The sequence below is a fragment of the Pristis pectinata genome, chromosome 25 (genome assembly GCF_009764475.1).
Source record: "Pristis pectinata isolate sPriPec2 chromosome 25, sPriPec2.1.pri, whole genome shotgun sequence".
In the NCBI taxonomy this organism is placed as follows: Eukaryota; Metazoa; Chordata; class Chondrichthyes; order Rhinopristiformes; family Pristidae; genus Pristis; species Pristis pectinata.
In genome coordinates this window covers 9383706-9399342 of record NC_067429.1, presented here as the reverse complement: position 1 = coordinate 9399342, position 15637 = coordinate 9383706, and the positions used below count along the sequence as shown (strand labels likewise).

At 40.8% G+C, this 15637-nt stretch overlaps 1 protein-coding gene across 12 annotated transcripts in view; it reads left to right on the top strand.

Moving 5' to 3' along the window:
- Positions 1–15637, top strand: part of raraa (retinoic acid receptor, alpha a) — a 500456-nt gene that overhangs the window by 455051 nt on the left and 29768 nt on the right. For all 12 annotated transcript variants that reach the window (XR_007958175.1, XM_052038428.1, XM_052038429.1 and 9 more), the window contains 3 exons: positions 1880–2040; positions 7746–7922; positions 9315–9519. Coding sequence is in view for 11 of the 12 variants with exons in the window: in XM_052038428.1 (XP_051894388.1) it covers positions 1880–2040; positions 7746–7922; positions 9315–9519 (543 nt within the window). In the remaining variant the exon portion in view is untranslated. The remainder of the gene's footprint in view (positions 1–1879; positions 2041–7745; positions 7923–9314; positions 9520–15637) is intronic.

The following is a 15637-nucleotide window of genomic DNA, read 5'->3' as shown; positions in this document are numbered from 1 at the left end:
ACTGCCCAAGTTAGGTTTCAAGTCACCAAATAGATATTCTCTGACGGTAATTCTCAACCAGTCCAGGTTAAGAGAATTTCTTAATTGAGAATCTTCTACCTGGGCCATGCCCTTATCTCAGCTGCTGGGTCTTTTTGGGATACATCCCACAGTACCAAGTTTACAGCTTATTTGCTGCTGGCGAAAAACTGGGCTATGTGGTACAAGACAGATATTGGCTGCTCTATTCATGAAAATGGAGCAAGTAAGCATACACTGCCCAACACAAGATGTGCAGCATTATTGGGGACGTTAGTGACATTGAGTTTTTTCATATCGTACAGCCCGAATAACAGCCCGATAAGATCATGTTTATACAAAAGAGTGGGGCTAGTTTATATTACAGTTATGGAGTTCTTAGTTGTGTGAAATGAGTCCTCCCCATAGTAAAGGGATATTGCTACCTGATTGATGTCCTCCAGACTAATTCTTCCAAGTTGCCAAATTAGTGAACTGGGAATAACCTAGTGTCTGGAATGTACTTCTTTTCTTGATGACCTTTTAGCCAGGTTTAACAACATTAGACATCTTTTTAAAGGTTGAGACATTTGGCTAGCAAAATTTAGCTCCCAACAAGCCTGTAAAAAAAAAAATTTAAACACGCCTAGAACCACTGACACTCTGCCTCTGAGGAGCAAAAAAAAATGATACGGCAAAGAGGTTATTTACTTAAGAGGAATTACAGCATTAGTACAAGATGATGTATCCCTCTGCAGAGTTTTACCCTTAAAGATATAAGATCAGGCTATGCTCATTATCGGTCAATTTAATTTGATCTTTGCAATGATTGACGACATGGTGCAGCTGCAATTTTCTCTTCCTAAATTTTCCATTCTGTTTTTTTCCCTTTCCCTACCCTGTTATTGAATTCACACAGCAGACATGAGTGATTATATGCGCAGTCTAATAGTTTAGTAATGAGCTCATTCCTTTGTGAATCAGGCTGCACAACTTTGGGTACTGGCTGTCGTTTTTCAGTCACAATAATTATTAGATGTTGGAGACATTACAGCAGGCTCACCTCCCTGTTTCATTGTATTTTCCCATTCCTGGACCTCCCATTGACAGCCCTTGTGAATTAATTGTCCTTCCACTTCAGCCCCATTCTCTCAGCAGCGTCCTGGCGATACTCCTGCCACTCTAAGCTTATTTTGCTGTAGGGAATCAAACTCTCTGCCTGCCTTGGCACCCTGACTCAGTTTTGTGGGTCTCAAATCAGTGTAAGTCAGGAGTTTGCACACAGCCTAAGCTTTCAATAAGCCTGTGATAGTAAACTTCCAAAGAAAAATGGGTACTCCCCGTTCATTGGCAGTGGTGTTGCTTTACAACAGGAACCAAGTCAATTGGATTTTATTAATTAGGATTCCTTCTGGTATTTTTGGATTTAAATTTCATGTTCATGTCTGCTTTCCTATGTCTTTTTCTTTGACTCTTCATGAATGCTATCTTGTGGCCTTCAAGCAAATGTTTCACGTTTTTGAATGTGAATGAAGTTTTGTCTTTTGTATCACTTGTCTCGTGCTGGCTGGCATTCCAGCATGAATTAATATTTTAAGGCATAATATTCCTTTCCTCAGTCCTGTCCCTTTTCCTGGAATTCCCTCATGTAGCTTTCCACTTACAAGAAGAGGATGGATGACCCAATCCTAGGACATGTGTCACTGCCCTCTCATCAGTCTTGGGCATTGCAAAGTCAAGACTGTTTTTCTGGATCTAAATTACTGGAGAGTCTTGCAAAGCTGGAACCAGCATGTTAACACACCACTTAGAAATAAAAACAGTGAATGAGAGTATCTTGGCTCCTTAAGCAACAGCTAATTGTCTTTCTGCCACTTCTCAGCTGTGCGAAATGACAGGAACAAGAAGAAGAAGGAGACTCCCAAACAGGAGTGTTCAGAAAGCTACACAATCACACCCGAGACTGAGGATCTAATAGAGAAAGTCCGTAAAGCCCATCAGGAAACCTTCCCAGCACTGTGTCAGCTTGGCAAATACACTACTGTAAGTACTGATGTTAACCATACAGCACTAATTACACCAAGCATCAATGTTAAACAGACTTTATTTACTTCTCTATATATCTACTACAAGGACCAATATTAAGCATACTACTTGAGTACAGCACTACTGCTCCACTGTAAGTATCAATATTAATAACTTTTGTTTCAATAGAATGTTAGTACAACGGATCTGGGGGCAAATGTAGTACAACAATATGCTATCTTATTATGTCAGCGGAAGTAGCACAACCTTTGCATTAAAGATATATACAGGCGACCCCCGTGTTACAGCAGTTCAGGAATTGGAAATTTGCCCTTACAGACTTCACAACTCAATATCTGAGATGCAGAATAAAAATTCACTCTCACGGAATTTATGTGGAAAATAAACAAATACACATTTTTTTCAACTCTCATTTCTTGACACACGTGCAGGTGATGATCAAGATACAGACGGTTTTCTAGGAACTTAACCCACCCACCCCCCCAGTAACGCAGGGGTCACCTGTATTAGCATTGTGGTGTATATTTGAAACCAAATGCATTAGTTAACTCATTTCACTATTTTATGACCAATGAGATGTGATCAGGACAGAGGGTCCCAGGGGGTTGTGGGCCTAGCAACCCACCTGTTGTCAGTGCTAATGTTAGAACAGAGGGTGCTTTGAGTAAGGCACAAGTGATTGTTTGGCATGAATAGACATAGCATGGTGTCAATGCCTAGAAGAAGGGAGAGAGACTTGGCAGGCGAAGGTGGGTAAGAAGCGCTCCTATGTCTAGCAGCTCCATGTGATAGAATTTCATTCACAGCTAACACATTAATAAAGAGAAGGAATTGATAAAGAGACTGTAGTTGTTGAATACCACCTTTGTTGGATACCACTTTTTGTTGCCAGATGCAGAAGAGTTTCAAGAAAAGACCAGCTAAAAAAAATGGTTCTGGTAACTTCGTAAGAACACAACCCATCCATGCCACATAATGTACCCAAGGGGCAACTTTTTCACCCAGAGAGTGGTCCGTATATGGAATGAACTGCCAGAGGAAGTGGTTGAGGCAGGTACATTAACAACATTTAATAGGTACTTGGATAGGTACATGGATAGGAAAAGTCTAGAAGGATAAGGGCCAAACACGGGCAAGCGAGACTAGCTTAGGTGGGAATCTTGGTCGGCGTGGACCAGTTGGGCCAATGGGCCTGTTTCCATGCTGTATGACTCTATAATGTATCTAAATCTAGTGAACTAGTTCCACAGTAATGTGAGGAATGGATTAAGCCACAATTGTGGGGTTTTGTATTTGTTTTGGACCACTGCAGGCACAGGTGAGAAAGCCACCTGAACAAATGCAAGTTCCAGACTCATTACTCTGCCACCCTTTTATTATTTCCAGCACTGAGCTTGTAATGCAACCATTGCAATAGACAGTTGGAGGTGTGGTAGTGCCACAAACGAATTGGCAATATAACAGAAGTAACTTGTATGAGGATTTTGTTTTGAATATCAACACTAGGAACATTTTACAGTGAAATTTGCCAAGGATTAAATCCTTTAAGTGATCTTTGAAAAGCAGTGGATTAACCTCCAGTCCAGTTCAGCAATTTAAAAGATTTCTCTTTCAGTGGTGCAAACAGTACCCTTAGTAGACAGCAAGTTAGTTTCTAAGATCTCCAGAAGTACCAATCCAAACTGATACTAATTTGCCTGCCATAGAATGTACCTCACTTTCACTAGACTTGTGCACAATTATCAAGTTCTACTCTGTAACAAACGAAGGAGCCTAATAAATGGACGAGTCATGAGAGGCCTGAGCCTGTTGCCCTTTCTCTTGTTTCCACCCCAAAATCATGACATGAGATAGTAATGTTCAAGCATGTAATCCATAATCTGAAATTTATCTCACCATTGTTTTACAGAATTTAAACCATTTCAAGTAAATTTAAATTAAATGAAATTATATCTGCAGAGAAACAGAGAATCAAACGTATGTTAATTATTCATTCACAAAGAGCCTATGGTGTAATCTCAAAGGCCATTTTTCTGCAGAATGGTAATGGGGAATTGAGACAGTTGAAATTAATTTTAAACATTGGTAATTATTGCAGTTTTATTAAATTGTTAATTGTTAAAAGTATTATGATGCAGTCATGTCAGTATAAATTTAAAAGAAATATTGCTAATTTTAATGAGCTTATTCCATAAGTAGTAACATCATACAGACGTAGCTGGATCCTTTGCTTAAAAGCTGACACCTTGAAGCTTTTACCAACTTACCTAGGCAGAAGTTCCAAGCACAGGCAGGGATCCCTACTTCCACACTACTGTTCAATGATCTCAGACACTTGCACTGCACTGTTAGGCTCCTCATGAAGTCCAGTGGAGAAGCACAAGCTTACTGTTGTAGTCTAGTGGGCCCATTGATTAAAAGATGTTGTTCAGTTAAATGTACTGCAATTGGATTACAGCATTTGAAATGGGAAGAAGAAACATGAGGAAACATTTCTTTTCCCATCTCTTTTTTTTAAAAGAATTTTGGAAGGATTGGTCTTGAGTACGAAGTACTTGGTTGAAGTTCTGAAATATGATCAGTGCCATCATTGTCTACAATTCCTCATGGTTGTAGCCAGTCATCTCCATGGATCATTAGAGGGTTGTTGTCGAGCGCATTGATGGATGGAAGCTCTGATCCTTGAACCATAGACTTTCTGTCAGACACCACAGACAGTTGTTGACAGAAAGGTCAGTCCACAGATATGTCGGTCTTTTTCTTGTTGCTGTTTTTCTGCCGTCAAGGTGAGATAGTTGTGTTCAAAAAGGAATATGTCCTATCTGATGAGGAGATGTCACGGAGTTTTGTCCTGGGCTTAATCCCTCCCAATTTCTGGAGCTTTGCCTTACTTCCTGTGCAGCAGTGCCATACTCTGCAGAAAAAGAAACACCTTCGGTGATAGAGAAAAGTAATCATAGAATATTTAAGCATCTTAGACAGTATGCTCCATCCTGTACCAGACGTGCCAAGTATTGGTGTGTATATATCAAGAAGTGACATTAGAATTTGAACCATTTAGGCTCAGGCTGTGGTTCCCTCAATAGTCAAGAGGTTTTTGTCTTGGCCCAGACATAAAAAGTGATTAGGTAGTGCTGAGGGCCCTCATCCCAGCAAGAGCCATTGCTTTTAATAGAGAAGGGAAGCAATTTGGAATGAAAATAAAGTAATCAAGTAAAGTTGTTCCAAGGACATTCACAGATGAGTTTGTAGCCAGGATGTCTCAGCCTTGTGAGTAAAAGGAAAGAACATCAGAAATCGGATGCTATGTCTGTACAAACCCTGTGTTCAAGGCGGGTTAGTTCAAAATAATCGTCTGTTCTTCGACCGTAATAATTACATTGTGCTTTGGCAGCAGCTGTTCCCATTTATTTTATTTCTTAATGTTTTGTGTCAAGCGAGCGTATGCTACAATCTTTTGCTTTCCACTCCTCACGCCATTCTCCTGTCCTAGACTGTCATCCCAGGATGACAGTTGCGAAGGTCAGTGTCTTACGCATGGAAGAAACTGCATTAAGCACTTTATTTTCTTGCTCGCACGCAGTTACTGCCAAACCAAGCAGAAACGAGCATTCCATTAAAACTGATCCTTAAACGATGTGGCATCTATTAGGTTGTTCTGTCCTTGATCACATGTACAAGGGCATAAGTGACAGCAAAGGGTTTTTTTTTCAATCTTTTTATTAGTTTCCAGATTAATAAAGGGTTTTTAGGGGAAGAAAAAGTAATCGTGATGAAGTTGCCCAAAGTAATGTGCTGTAATCTTTCACCGACTGCAAGTAGTTAAAGGAATGAAACCAGTTACCATCATTATCCTTGTCTCCAACACAGTGACTACTTCCTGACATGCTTGTCAGAAGAGCTGCCATTTGGTATTAGCTGATTGCTTAATGGTCCTGTCCCTAATTTCTGATATTGTGACTCAAAAGAGAGATCCCAGTTTTTTTTTCCTTATCCTGAGCAAAATAGATAAATCTTGCAGGATTTCATTTCTTGGACACCTGCATTCCTTCACTTCCTCTCTTAAGTGAACCAGGACAGTGATTATGGAGGACATCAAAGCAGAACCTGAAGCTGTCCTCACCCAACTTGTAATATGTACACAGTTCCAGCAAAATATCAGAAGCAGGAGGAAGTTCACCTGATTTCTTTTTCCATCGACGTAACCTGAGAATGTTGTAACAGAATTCAGTAATGCTTAAGTGAAATAAGTTAACTCAGCACCACCTTGGGTGGATGAGTCTTCTCATCCATAGAGACGTAAGGTTTTTGACAGGCTCAGAAGGGGCTGAAATTAATGCAGGAGTGGACTGATCGGAACGAATATCCTGTTTCTGTGCCATATGCCCTGTGTAATCCTACACTGCAGACCTAGAGCTGAAAAGTGGGGTTAATCCGAATAGCTCTTCTGCAACAGGAATGGACACAGTGGTTTGAATGCACACACATTCTATGGCAAAGCATTTCTATATTACTCTTGAAGGTACGGATATGGAGCTATGGGGCAGATGTTTGAGCATAACTATGGCATGTAGCCGTGCAGAGTGGATGTTTTGCAGAATAAGAATCCATTTTCAGCTCAGGACCACATGATGCTTTTTCAACACTACAACTTGTACATTTAAGATAAGGTGTCCCATTCCCCATGGATCTAAAAAATGATGATGACTTTTCCCAAGATGTGGATGACTATGATTTTATTAGAACATGGGACAAATTGACTGTGTCAGTCACCAGATTCGTTCTGCTGGTGTGTACTTGCAATCCATTTGGTGACTACAAGGAGGAAGGGCAGCAGTTTCTCCAAGGCTCTCCATCCATTCTAGTCATCAAGCAGCCACTGTTGATACCCAATCCAGAATACAATATGCACTTCATCCAGAATTGTGTGGCTGGAGCAAGAATTTGTAAAATTACACCTTGTGTGTTCTGAGAAGGGACTTGTGTGTGCCCTTAAAAGAAATTATACTGCTTCCAATTTTGGATTTCTGTTCATTTAATGTTTTTGTTACTCTTCACTTATCCAAAAATGATTGTTAAAATGTGAAAGTTTAATAAAGTTTTTTGACCCAAAGGAAGTTAGTATCACTAGGCAATGTCTTTAACTGAAAAACCAAATGTTTTTCTTCTCTCAAATAAATAATGTTATAATACAACCCTATTACTAAATGTTGAATATTCCCACAATTATAACAGCTGGTGCTCAGTTGGAAAAGAAGCTAACTATTCTTCCACTTTCCATTATGAATAAACTTCGGCCCCTTGATGCACCCATTCTTTTGGAAGTTGTGAAGGTTCAAGTGTGGAGAGCACCAGGAAAATACATGGCTAAATCAAGCAAAGGAAATCCCTGCTCCATTGTTTTGTTGAGTAAATGGGCAAAAGTATAAGCATAAACTGAGGCAGTGGGAATGAATATAACATAATAACAATGTGTAAATTGATTTCAGTATCCAGTTTCATCGTTTCACAGCATAATTCAGAGGGGATAGTGGCAGGTGTGGAGCTGAACTTCCATTGCAGAACAAAAAGACAATGGCAATACTTCAAAATCTGGTTGCAGTTCTGCTGTGGAGAACAAAAAAACAGAAGTGATATTTTGGGAAATTACTATGATAGGATATCCACCTTTCCTGTTCTAATGTAAACTGTTCCTTTTTCAGAATAACAGTGCTGAGCAGCGAGTAACATTAGACATTGATCTCTGGGACAAATTCAGCGAACTCTCGACTAAATGCATTATCAAGACAGTGGAGTTTGCCAAACATCTTCCTGGATTTACCACTCTTACCATTGCTGACCAAATTACCCTCCTCAAAGCTGCCTGCCTGGACATCTTGGTGAGTACCGCATTCCGGTTTCATCATTTACTTCCTTCAAATTTCTTTCTTTTTTCCTCTTTCATAGATACTGATATTGTGGAGATGGTCCAAGAATTTGATTATTCTCCATATGTGGTTGCAGTATTTTGACCTCAATGCCGATATGTCGAGTTCTTTCCTCACGTGCCATTGCAGTAGGAACACTGGCTGATTTTCCTCTCCCTAGCCCAAAGGACTGAAATTAACTCGGTTCAAGCTAGGAATTGAACCTACAACCTTCTGCTCTACCTAGTTCTATTCCATGCTGCCTTTAACTGATACTGGGATATCATTAGGGTCTTCCTTTAATCTTTATCCAGATGAAAAATTCCTGATTTTAATTAGGAAAAATTGCCAAAATATTAAAAAATCCCACAGAGAAGGGTCACCCTGTTACTGTAGTCAGAACTCAAGGTGCTCCTTCCTTGAATTAGGTAGCATACAAAGAGATTTTACACTAAAGCAACCAATAGCAATACTGAGAACTTCTGCCTACAGACTGCAAACGCAGGACCATTATCAACTGAACTGGAGTGGTCTCATCATTTGGTGGTACTAACAGTTTAACAGTCTGGCACCAGAGACTGGCACCAAGTTGCTCCGGATATCTTCCTGTGAGTTGCAGGGTATGCCCCATTCAAGGCTGATAATAAACTGATATCAGTATCTGCAGAAGACTTGGTTTAAATGTACATCAAATTTATTTTTAGTTTATCTAAGCCTGAGTGGAGCCATGTTCACTCCTGAGCTGGAGAGAGAACTAAGGAAGGATCATGCCCCTAATTGCTGTCCATTGATATCTTCCCCAAAGGACAAATGAATATTAGTATCTCAGCACTTTAGCTGTGAAGCCTTCATGGTTTAATGATACATTAACCTGATTCATGTGGTTACTTGGGCAAGGAATTTAGAAGGGCAGAAAGTACCTCCACAACCATACCTCAATAAGGACACATCTTCAGGCAAGGAAGTAAGCATATTAACTCCAAAATAACCATCACTGCTCATCGGTATAGTTCAACACATTTGTCCCAGCAAATTCATGGACTGTTTGGTAGTTGGTTTATTATTGAAACACGTACCAAGATACAGTGAAAAGCTTTGTTTTGCATGCCGTCCAGACAGATCATTCCATACATACGTAAGCACATCGAGGTATTTCAAAGGGAAAAGCAATAATAGATTGCAGAATATAGTGTTACATTTGCAGAGAAGTGCAGTGCAGATAGACAAATAATATGGAAGGGCCATGACGAAGTAGACTGAGAGACCAAGAGTTCATCTTTTGTACCGCCTGTGTGTGTGAACTGTATGCCTGTATTTGGTTGTGGTACTGAAGAGTGCTTTCACATTGTTTCTTTGTTTTCTCAGATTCTGCGAATCTGTACCAGGTACACACCTGATCAGGATACCATGACTTTTTCGGATGGCCTTACCTTGAACAGGACACAGATGCATAATGCAGGCTTTGGTCCCCTTACTGATCTGGTTTTTGCATTTGCCAATCAATTACTGCCACTGGAGATGGACGATGCAGAGACTGGGCTCCTTAGTGCTATCTGCCTTATTTGTGGAGGTAAGGAAAGAGGAACACTATAACTTCACCTTTCATCTTTCAGACTGGAGTTACAGATAGAAATTACAAAATATTGTTATTACACTAATACAGACTTTTTTTCTGCTTACCATTGTCCCATTATGAATGAGAGCAGATAAAGAATATCTAGGGATCAGTGACACTGAATAATGTTTAACTTAATGCTTGAAAGTGATAACCATAATAGGAAACCCAAATAGGTGGGTGGGGTGGGAAAGCAACCAATGAGGGTGGAGCAGAGGTAAACAGGAGAACAGTAGTAATGGAGGCAGACAGCAGAGGGCAGTATATCAGGGAAATATCATTAGAGATTAGGAGAAATATATTTCACCAAAAAAATTATGAGCAAAGTGGCCAGGAATGCAATGCTATGGGTAGGGAGATGATAATGAAATTGTATGTAATTAAAAGCCGAGGACAAAATGGTTTAGTAAGGGTCTGTAAGAGTTTTACCTCAATACCATGAATACCGTCACAGTGAACTATTATAGTTGGACCCCCAGAAGCAGAAATGAGTTGAATAGCCAGTGCGTTTGTTTTTTTATTGATGGTGAAATTTAGACCTGGAAAATAACATGTGCAAGGTTATCAGGCTTGCAGAGGCAGCTGGAGTTCATAGTTTACTACCTGAGGGACAAAAGTGATTCCAACTAAGCTAACTTATTCTTAGCTAATAGTTATAATTCTGTTGGAGCAAAGACAATCTGAAGTAAGAAATTCATCATGAATCGCAGCCCTTAACACCCTGTAAATTAGTGTTGTAAGCTGCAGAAATGCTGTATAAAATGGATTTGGGACAGTGTATATACTTTAAAAGCTGCTCTTGATGTGGAAGGTTGGTCTGAGCAGTTACACGTACAAAATGTCAAATGCATGTGGGAAAGGAGTGTAGAAATTAGAACGGCAATATTTTATGAGAAAGGGAGGGGAGAGATTGGTGAAGAGAAGGGAGAATGTAATTCTATTGATGTTCAATCATGGCACAGAGCCCTTATCTGTTCAGGGATGCTGACAGTACAATCTGATCTGAAGCTACACATGCTACAATAAAAATCCATTATAACAACCAATCCACGGTCTGTGTCAATAAAATCTGCATACATTGAGATTTGCTCATTGGTAATGGTCTCCTGAAAACTGGGACATGCTGAGAAATAAGTGGCAATGTCATCTTGACATTGGAAATCATTCAATGTCATTTAAGCAGCTTTCCCTGTCACATAGACACACTGGAGACAGTAACAACTAATGGCCTAAGTATAATATAAAAAAAGATGTACATAATATTGCTTTGCACTAAGTTTTTAAAAGATCTGATAATCTCGTCTTGTCCAACGCATTCATGGAAAATAGATGAAGAACATACTTTCCCTTTTATCAACTAAAAGCAGCGTCAGGTTTTCTGAAGAGGAATCAAAAAATCCCCGGGCTAATTGATTATTGATATGATTAACAAGGATGTGGATACATTCCTCTAAATAAATATTAAGAACTGTTAGCTCTGGACTTTGTCCTTTATGCCCAGGATTAATCCACACTGAAATTTGGGCTATATTCCTCACTTGCATTGAACACCTGAAAATCTACAGCAGATGATTGATGTTGACATCTGAGACTGCATTGGCTAGATACTAGAGGAAGTAGATATGAATGTTCTGCTGTCTGAATCGGTAGTTTTGGCACTAAAGATAATGAACTGATTTTGGCACTAAAGATAATGAAATATTGCTACTGCCACTCTCAGCAGGATTCTTCTCTAGGAAATGTAACAAACACACAATGAAAGGAGTAGAGACATGAGGCAGTTGACATGGACATAACTTGCAGCCAACTCTTATTATTGCAGGTTTTTAAGGATATTTTATTACACTCTTCTGAAATCATGACTTTGATATGTATTGCCAATGGAACATAAAGGGGCAAAAAAATTGTTTTAAAATACTTGCCTAACCCCTCGTCCTCTTCTCACACTATTTCACCCCAGATAATTATAAGATATCTTTATTAGTCACATGCACATCGAAACACACAGTGAAATACATCTTTTTCCGTGGAGTGTTCTGGGGACAGCCTGCAAGTGTCGCCACGCTTCCAGCGCCAACATAGCATGCCTACAACTTCCTAACCTGTACATCTTTGGAATGTGGGAGGAAACCGGAGCACCCAGAGGAAACCCACGCAGACACGGGAAGAACATACAAACTCCTTACAGACAGTGGCTGGAATTGAACCCCAGGTTTCTGGCATTGTAATAGAGTTATGCTAACTGCTATACTACCGTGCCTGCCCTGAGTGCTGTTGAAATATAATGCAATCTTCTGTGCCGTCATTTTGCAGTGGATGCTCCATGCATTTGAATCAAAATTAAGATTTACAGAATGCACCAGATGCAGTGTTTCATCAATGCAAAGTCAGCTGGGCTTAGTCACAAGAAGGGTGTGGGGCTGTAGATTCAGACTAAGTGGACTAAAACCAGAGCAAACCAAAAATGAGTTGGGAGTGCCACTTTATAATGCACCCATTGCTGCTGGAGTGTGTGTGTGTTTATTTAATCACAGAATGCAGCTGACTTCAGTAAGGCACTGCCACCCTTTTTCCAATTGGCATTAAACTGAATTGCTTTCCAGGTCATTTCAAAGTTAAGATTCAATATTGTGGTGGGTATAGGGTCACATATTGGCCAGACTGGGTAGGAACATCAGGTTTCCTTCGCTGTAGAGCAGTACTGAACCATACGGGCTTTTATGGACACAAGTTTCCTGACCACAGCATTTAGTCTCAGATATTTAAGTTAAATCCCAGCATAGTTGTGGAATTTATGCTCGTTTCTCTGGTCATTGGTCCAAGGCTGTGCATTACTTGTTCCAGTAATTTAACTACTGCACCATTTAGCCACTTAGATGAGATAATAGAAAGTTGCTGTTGCCAGTGAAATCATAATCCATCATAAATTACCACCTTAGACGGGATTAAAATTAGGTGGAAACTTCACTGATGAGAATGGGAAAAGCTTCATCACTTCCCTTCATTCAAGAACTGTAACCTCATGATAGTAGATACGCCTAATCCTTATTTTGCCAACTGACATTGGTATTGTCTTATTATTGTCACTTGTACCAAGGTACGTGAAAAGCTTGTCTTACAAACCGATCGTACAGGTCAATTCATTACACAGTGCAGTTACATTGAGTCAGTACAGAGTGCATTGAAACTTAAAAGTGTAGAACCATTATAGTAAAGGTAGTGAGTGGATCTGTAGAGAGCAGCTTGCAACGTGTCGCCACGCTCCAGCGGCACACTTTCACTCAGTCATTTGCAATGTAACAGGTTTGGAAAAATCGCATAGAGTTAGGACTGTTAATCTATTTTTAAAAATTATAATTAATATTACAATTAAATACTTTAATTTGTTAATTGTGATTTTAATTGGATATTTAATTGATGCCATTGTCACCAGTCTTACTGTGCTAGCTATACTCTTATCATTTCTCACAACTGTGGTGATGTTGGTTTGTTTTGGACTTTGTGCCTCATCATTACTGTTAGCATTGGGTGATTTTTAAAAAATTGGACATTGGCTAATAAGATGGATAAATTAGTACAGGGAGAATGGCAGATATAAATGTTGGAATTAACATCATAATACAGTGCAAAACAGAATGGCTCAAACATCTCCCTTCATGTCATTACCAGCTCTTGGTAGAACAAATAAGATCCAGGATAGAATACTTGTTGTCCCTGAATGTGTTGTTACCAGCTGAATCTTGAACTCTGCTGCTCAGTGCTGGAGGTTTTCAGTTTCCTCCATTGCCTGCTCTATCACATATTACCTCCATATCCTATTTGTCCTACCCTTTCCCGTCTCTCACTTCCGCCACCCTCTGGTTCATCTGTATTTCCCATAAATGAGCCAATCTTTATGGCAAAGCATTCCATAGTTCACCAGCTCTCCTCATAAAGACATCTCCTAGAAACATAGGAAATAGGAACAAAGGTGGGCCATACAATCCTTCCAGCTTACTCTGCCATTCAACATAAGCATGCCTGATCCTGAAAGTGGTGTCACAGGTGGACATGGTGGTGAAGAAGGTGTTTGGATGGACTTCATTAGTCAGGGCATTGAGTATAGGAGTTGGGATGTTATGTTGCAGTTGTACAAGATGTTGGTGAGGCCGCACCTGGAATATCGTGTACGGTTTTGGTTACCCTGTTATAGGAAAGGCGTCTTAAGCTGGAAAGAGTGCAAAGAAGATTTATGAGAATATTGGTCCCCCTTGTCCTCACATTTCATCCCACCACCCTACGTATCCAACACATCATTCTCTGCCACTTCCACCATCTCCAATGGGACCCCACCACCAAGCATATCTTCCCCTCCCCAACCCTTTCAGCCTTTCGCAGGGGCTGCTCTCTCCACGACTCCCTAGTTCACTCCTCTCCTCCCACCCATCCCGTTCCCACCCCGGGGTCTTTCCAATGCCCCCGCCAAAGGTGTAACACCTGCCCCTACACCACCTCCATCACCTCCATCCAGGGACCCAAACAGTCCTTTCAGATGAGGCAGAGATTTACCTGCACCTCCCGTAATATCATCTACTGCATTCGGTGCTCCAAGTGTGGCCTCCTCTACATTGGCAAGACCAAACGCAGACTAGGTGACTGTTTCGTGGAACGCCTGCGCTCCGTCCATAACCGCAATCTGCATCTCCCTGTTGCCAGTCACTTCAACTCCCCCTCCCACACTATCACTGGTATGTCAGTCCTCGGCCTCCTCCACTGCCAGGAGAAGTCCAAATACAAACTCGAGGAACAACACCGCATGAACATCAAATTCTCCCACTTGAAGTAAACCAACCCCCACCACTCCCACCGTGCCTCTTTGGTTTTCTTCCCTTTCTCAGCCTATCTCTTCTTTTTCTCCTCACCAATTTTTTTCCCCTCCTCTTTCTCTCCTCCCCCCATGTTGCCTGCCTCCATACCTTTGATCCATCCACTGGTGGATCTGCTCTCCTGCATCTGCCTATCACTATCTCTTACTTGCATCTACCTATCACCATCCTGTGCCCACCCCACCTCCCCTCTTCTGCCCACCTATCACTCTTCTGTTTCTCCCCCACCCCTCCACTATATTTTGGGCTTCCCCTTTTCCTATCTTCAGTCCTGAAGAAGGGTTCTGACCCAAAACATTTATCTGTTTTTCTCCACAGATGCTGCCTGGCCTGCTGCACTCCCCCAACATCTTGTTTTTTTTCATTTACGAGAATTCTGCCAGGACTTGAGGGCCTGAGTTATAGGGAGAGGTTGGGCAGGCTTAAGACTTTATTCCTTGGAGTGCAGGAGATCGAGGGATGACCTAATAGAGGTGGTCAAAATCAAGAGGGACACGGGGTGAATGCACACAGTCCTTTTCCCAGGGAAAGGGAAACAAAAACTAAAGGGCATAGGTTTAAGGTGAGAGGCGAAAGATTTAAAAAGGACCTGAGGGGCAACTTCACGTAGAGGGTGGTGCGTATATGGAACGAGCTGCCAGAGGAAGTGGTTGAGGCAGGTACGGCATTTAAAGGTATTAGGACAGATACATGGATAGGAAAGATTCGGAGGGATATGGGCCAAATGCAGGATTAGCGTAGATGGGTATCTTGGTTAGCATGAACAAGTTGGGCCGAAGGGCCTGTTTTCTATGACTCTGTCTTCCATGTAAGACTATGTAAGTACCACATTCCCTCTCTCTCTTGATGTGGTTTACATTTAGATATTTATCTGTCTCCTTCATAAATTTATTCACCAACTTGACCTGCACTGTGCTCTGTGGAACTGAATTCTACACGATCACCATCTTCTGAGTGAAGAAATTTCTCCTCACCAATGTCCTAAATCTCTAGCTCCTCATTCAAGACAGCCCAGGCAAGGGAAACATCCACCCCATGTCCAGTCCGCCCAGCGCTTTCACAATTTTGTAAGTTTCAATGACTTTAGCTTTTTCACAATCAGCGATAAATTTTCAACTGATACCTCTCCCATCATTGGCCCTTCAATCAGAGAAATGTTTAATTTTTATCTAATTACCCATTATAATCTGAGAACATTTAAGCTGAGA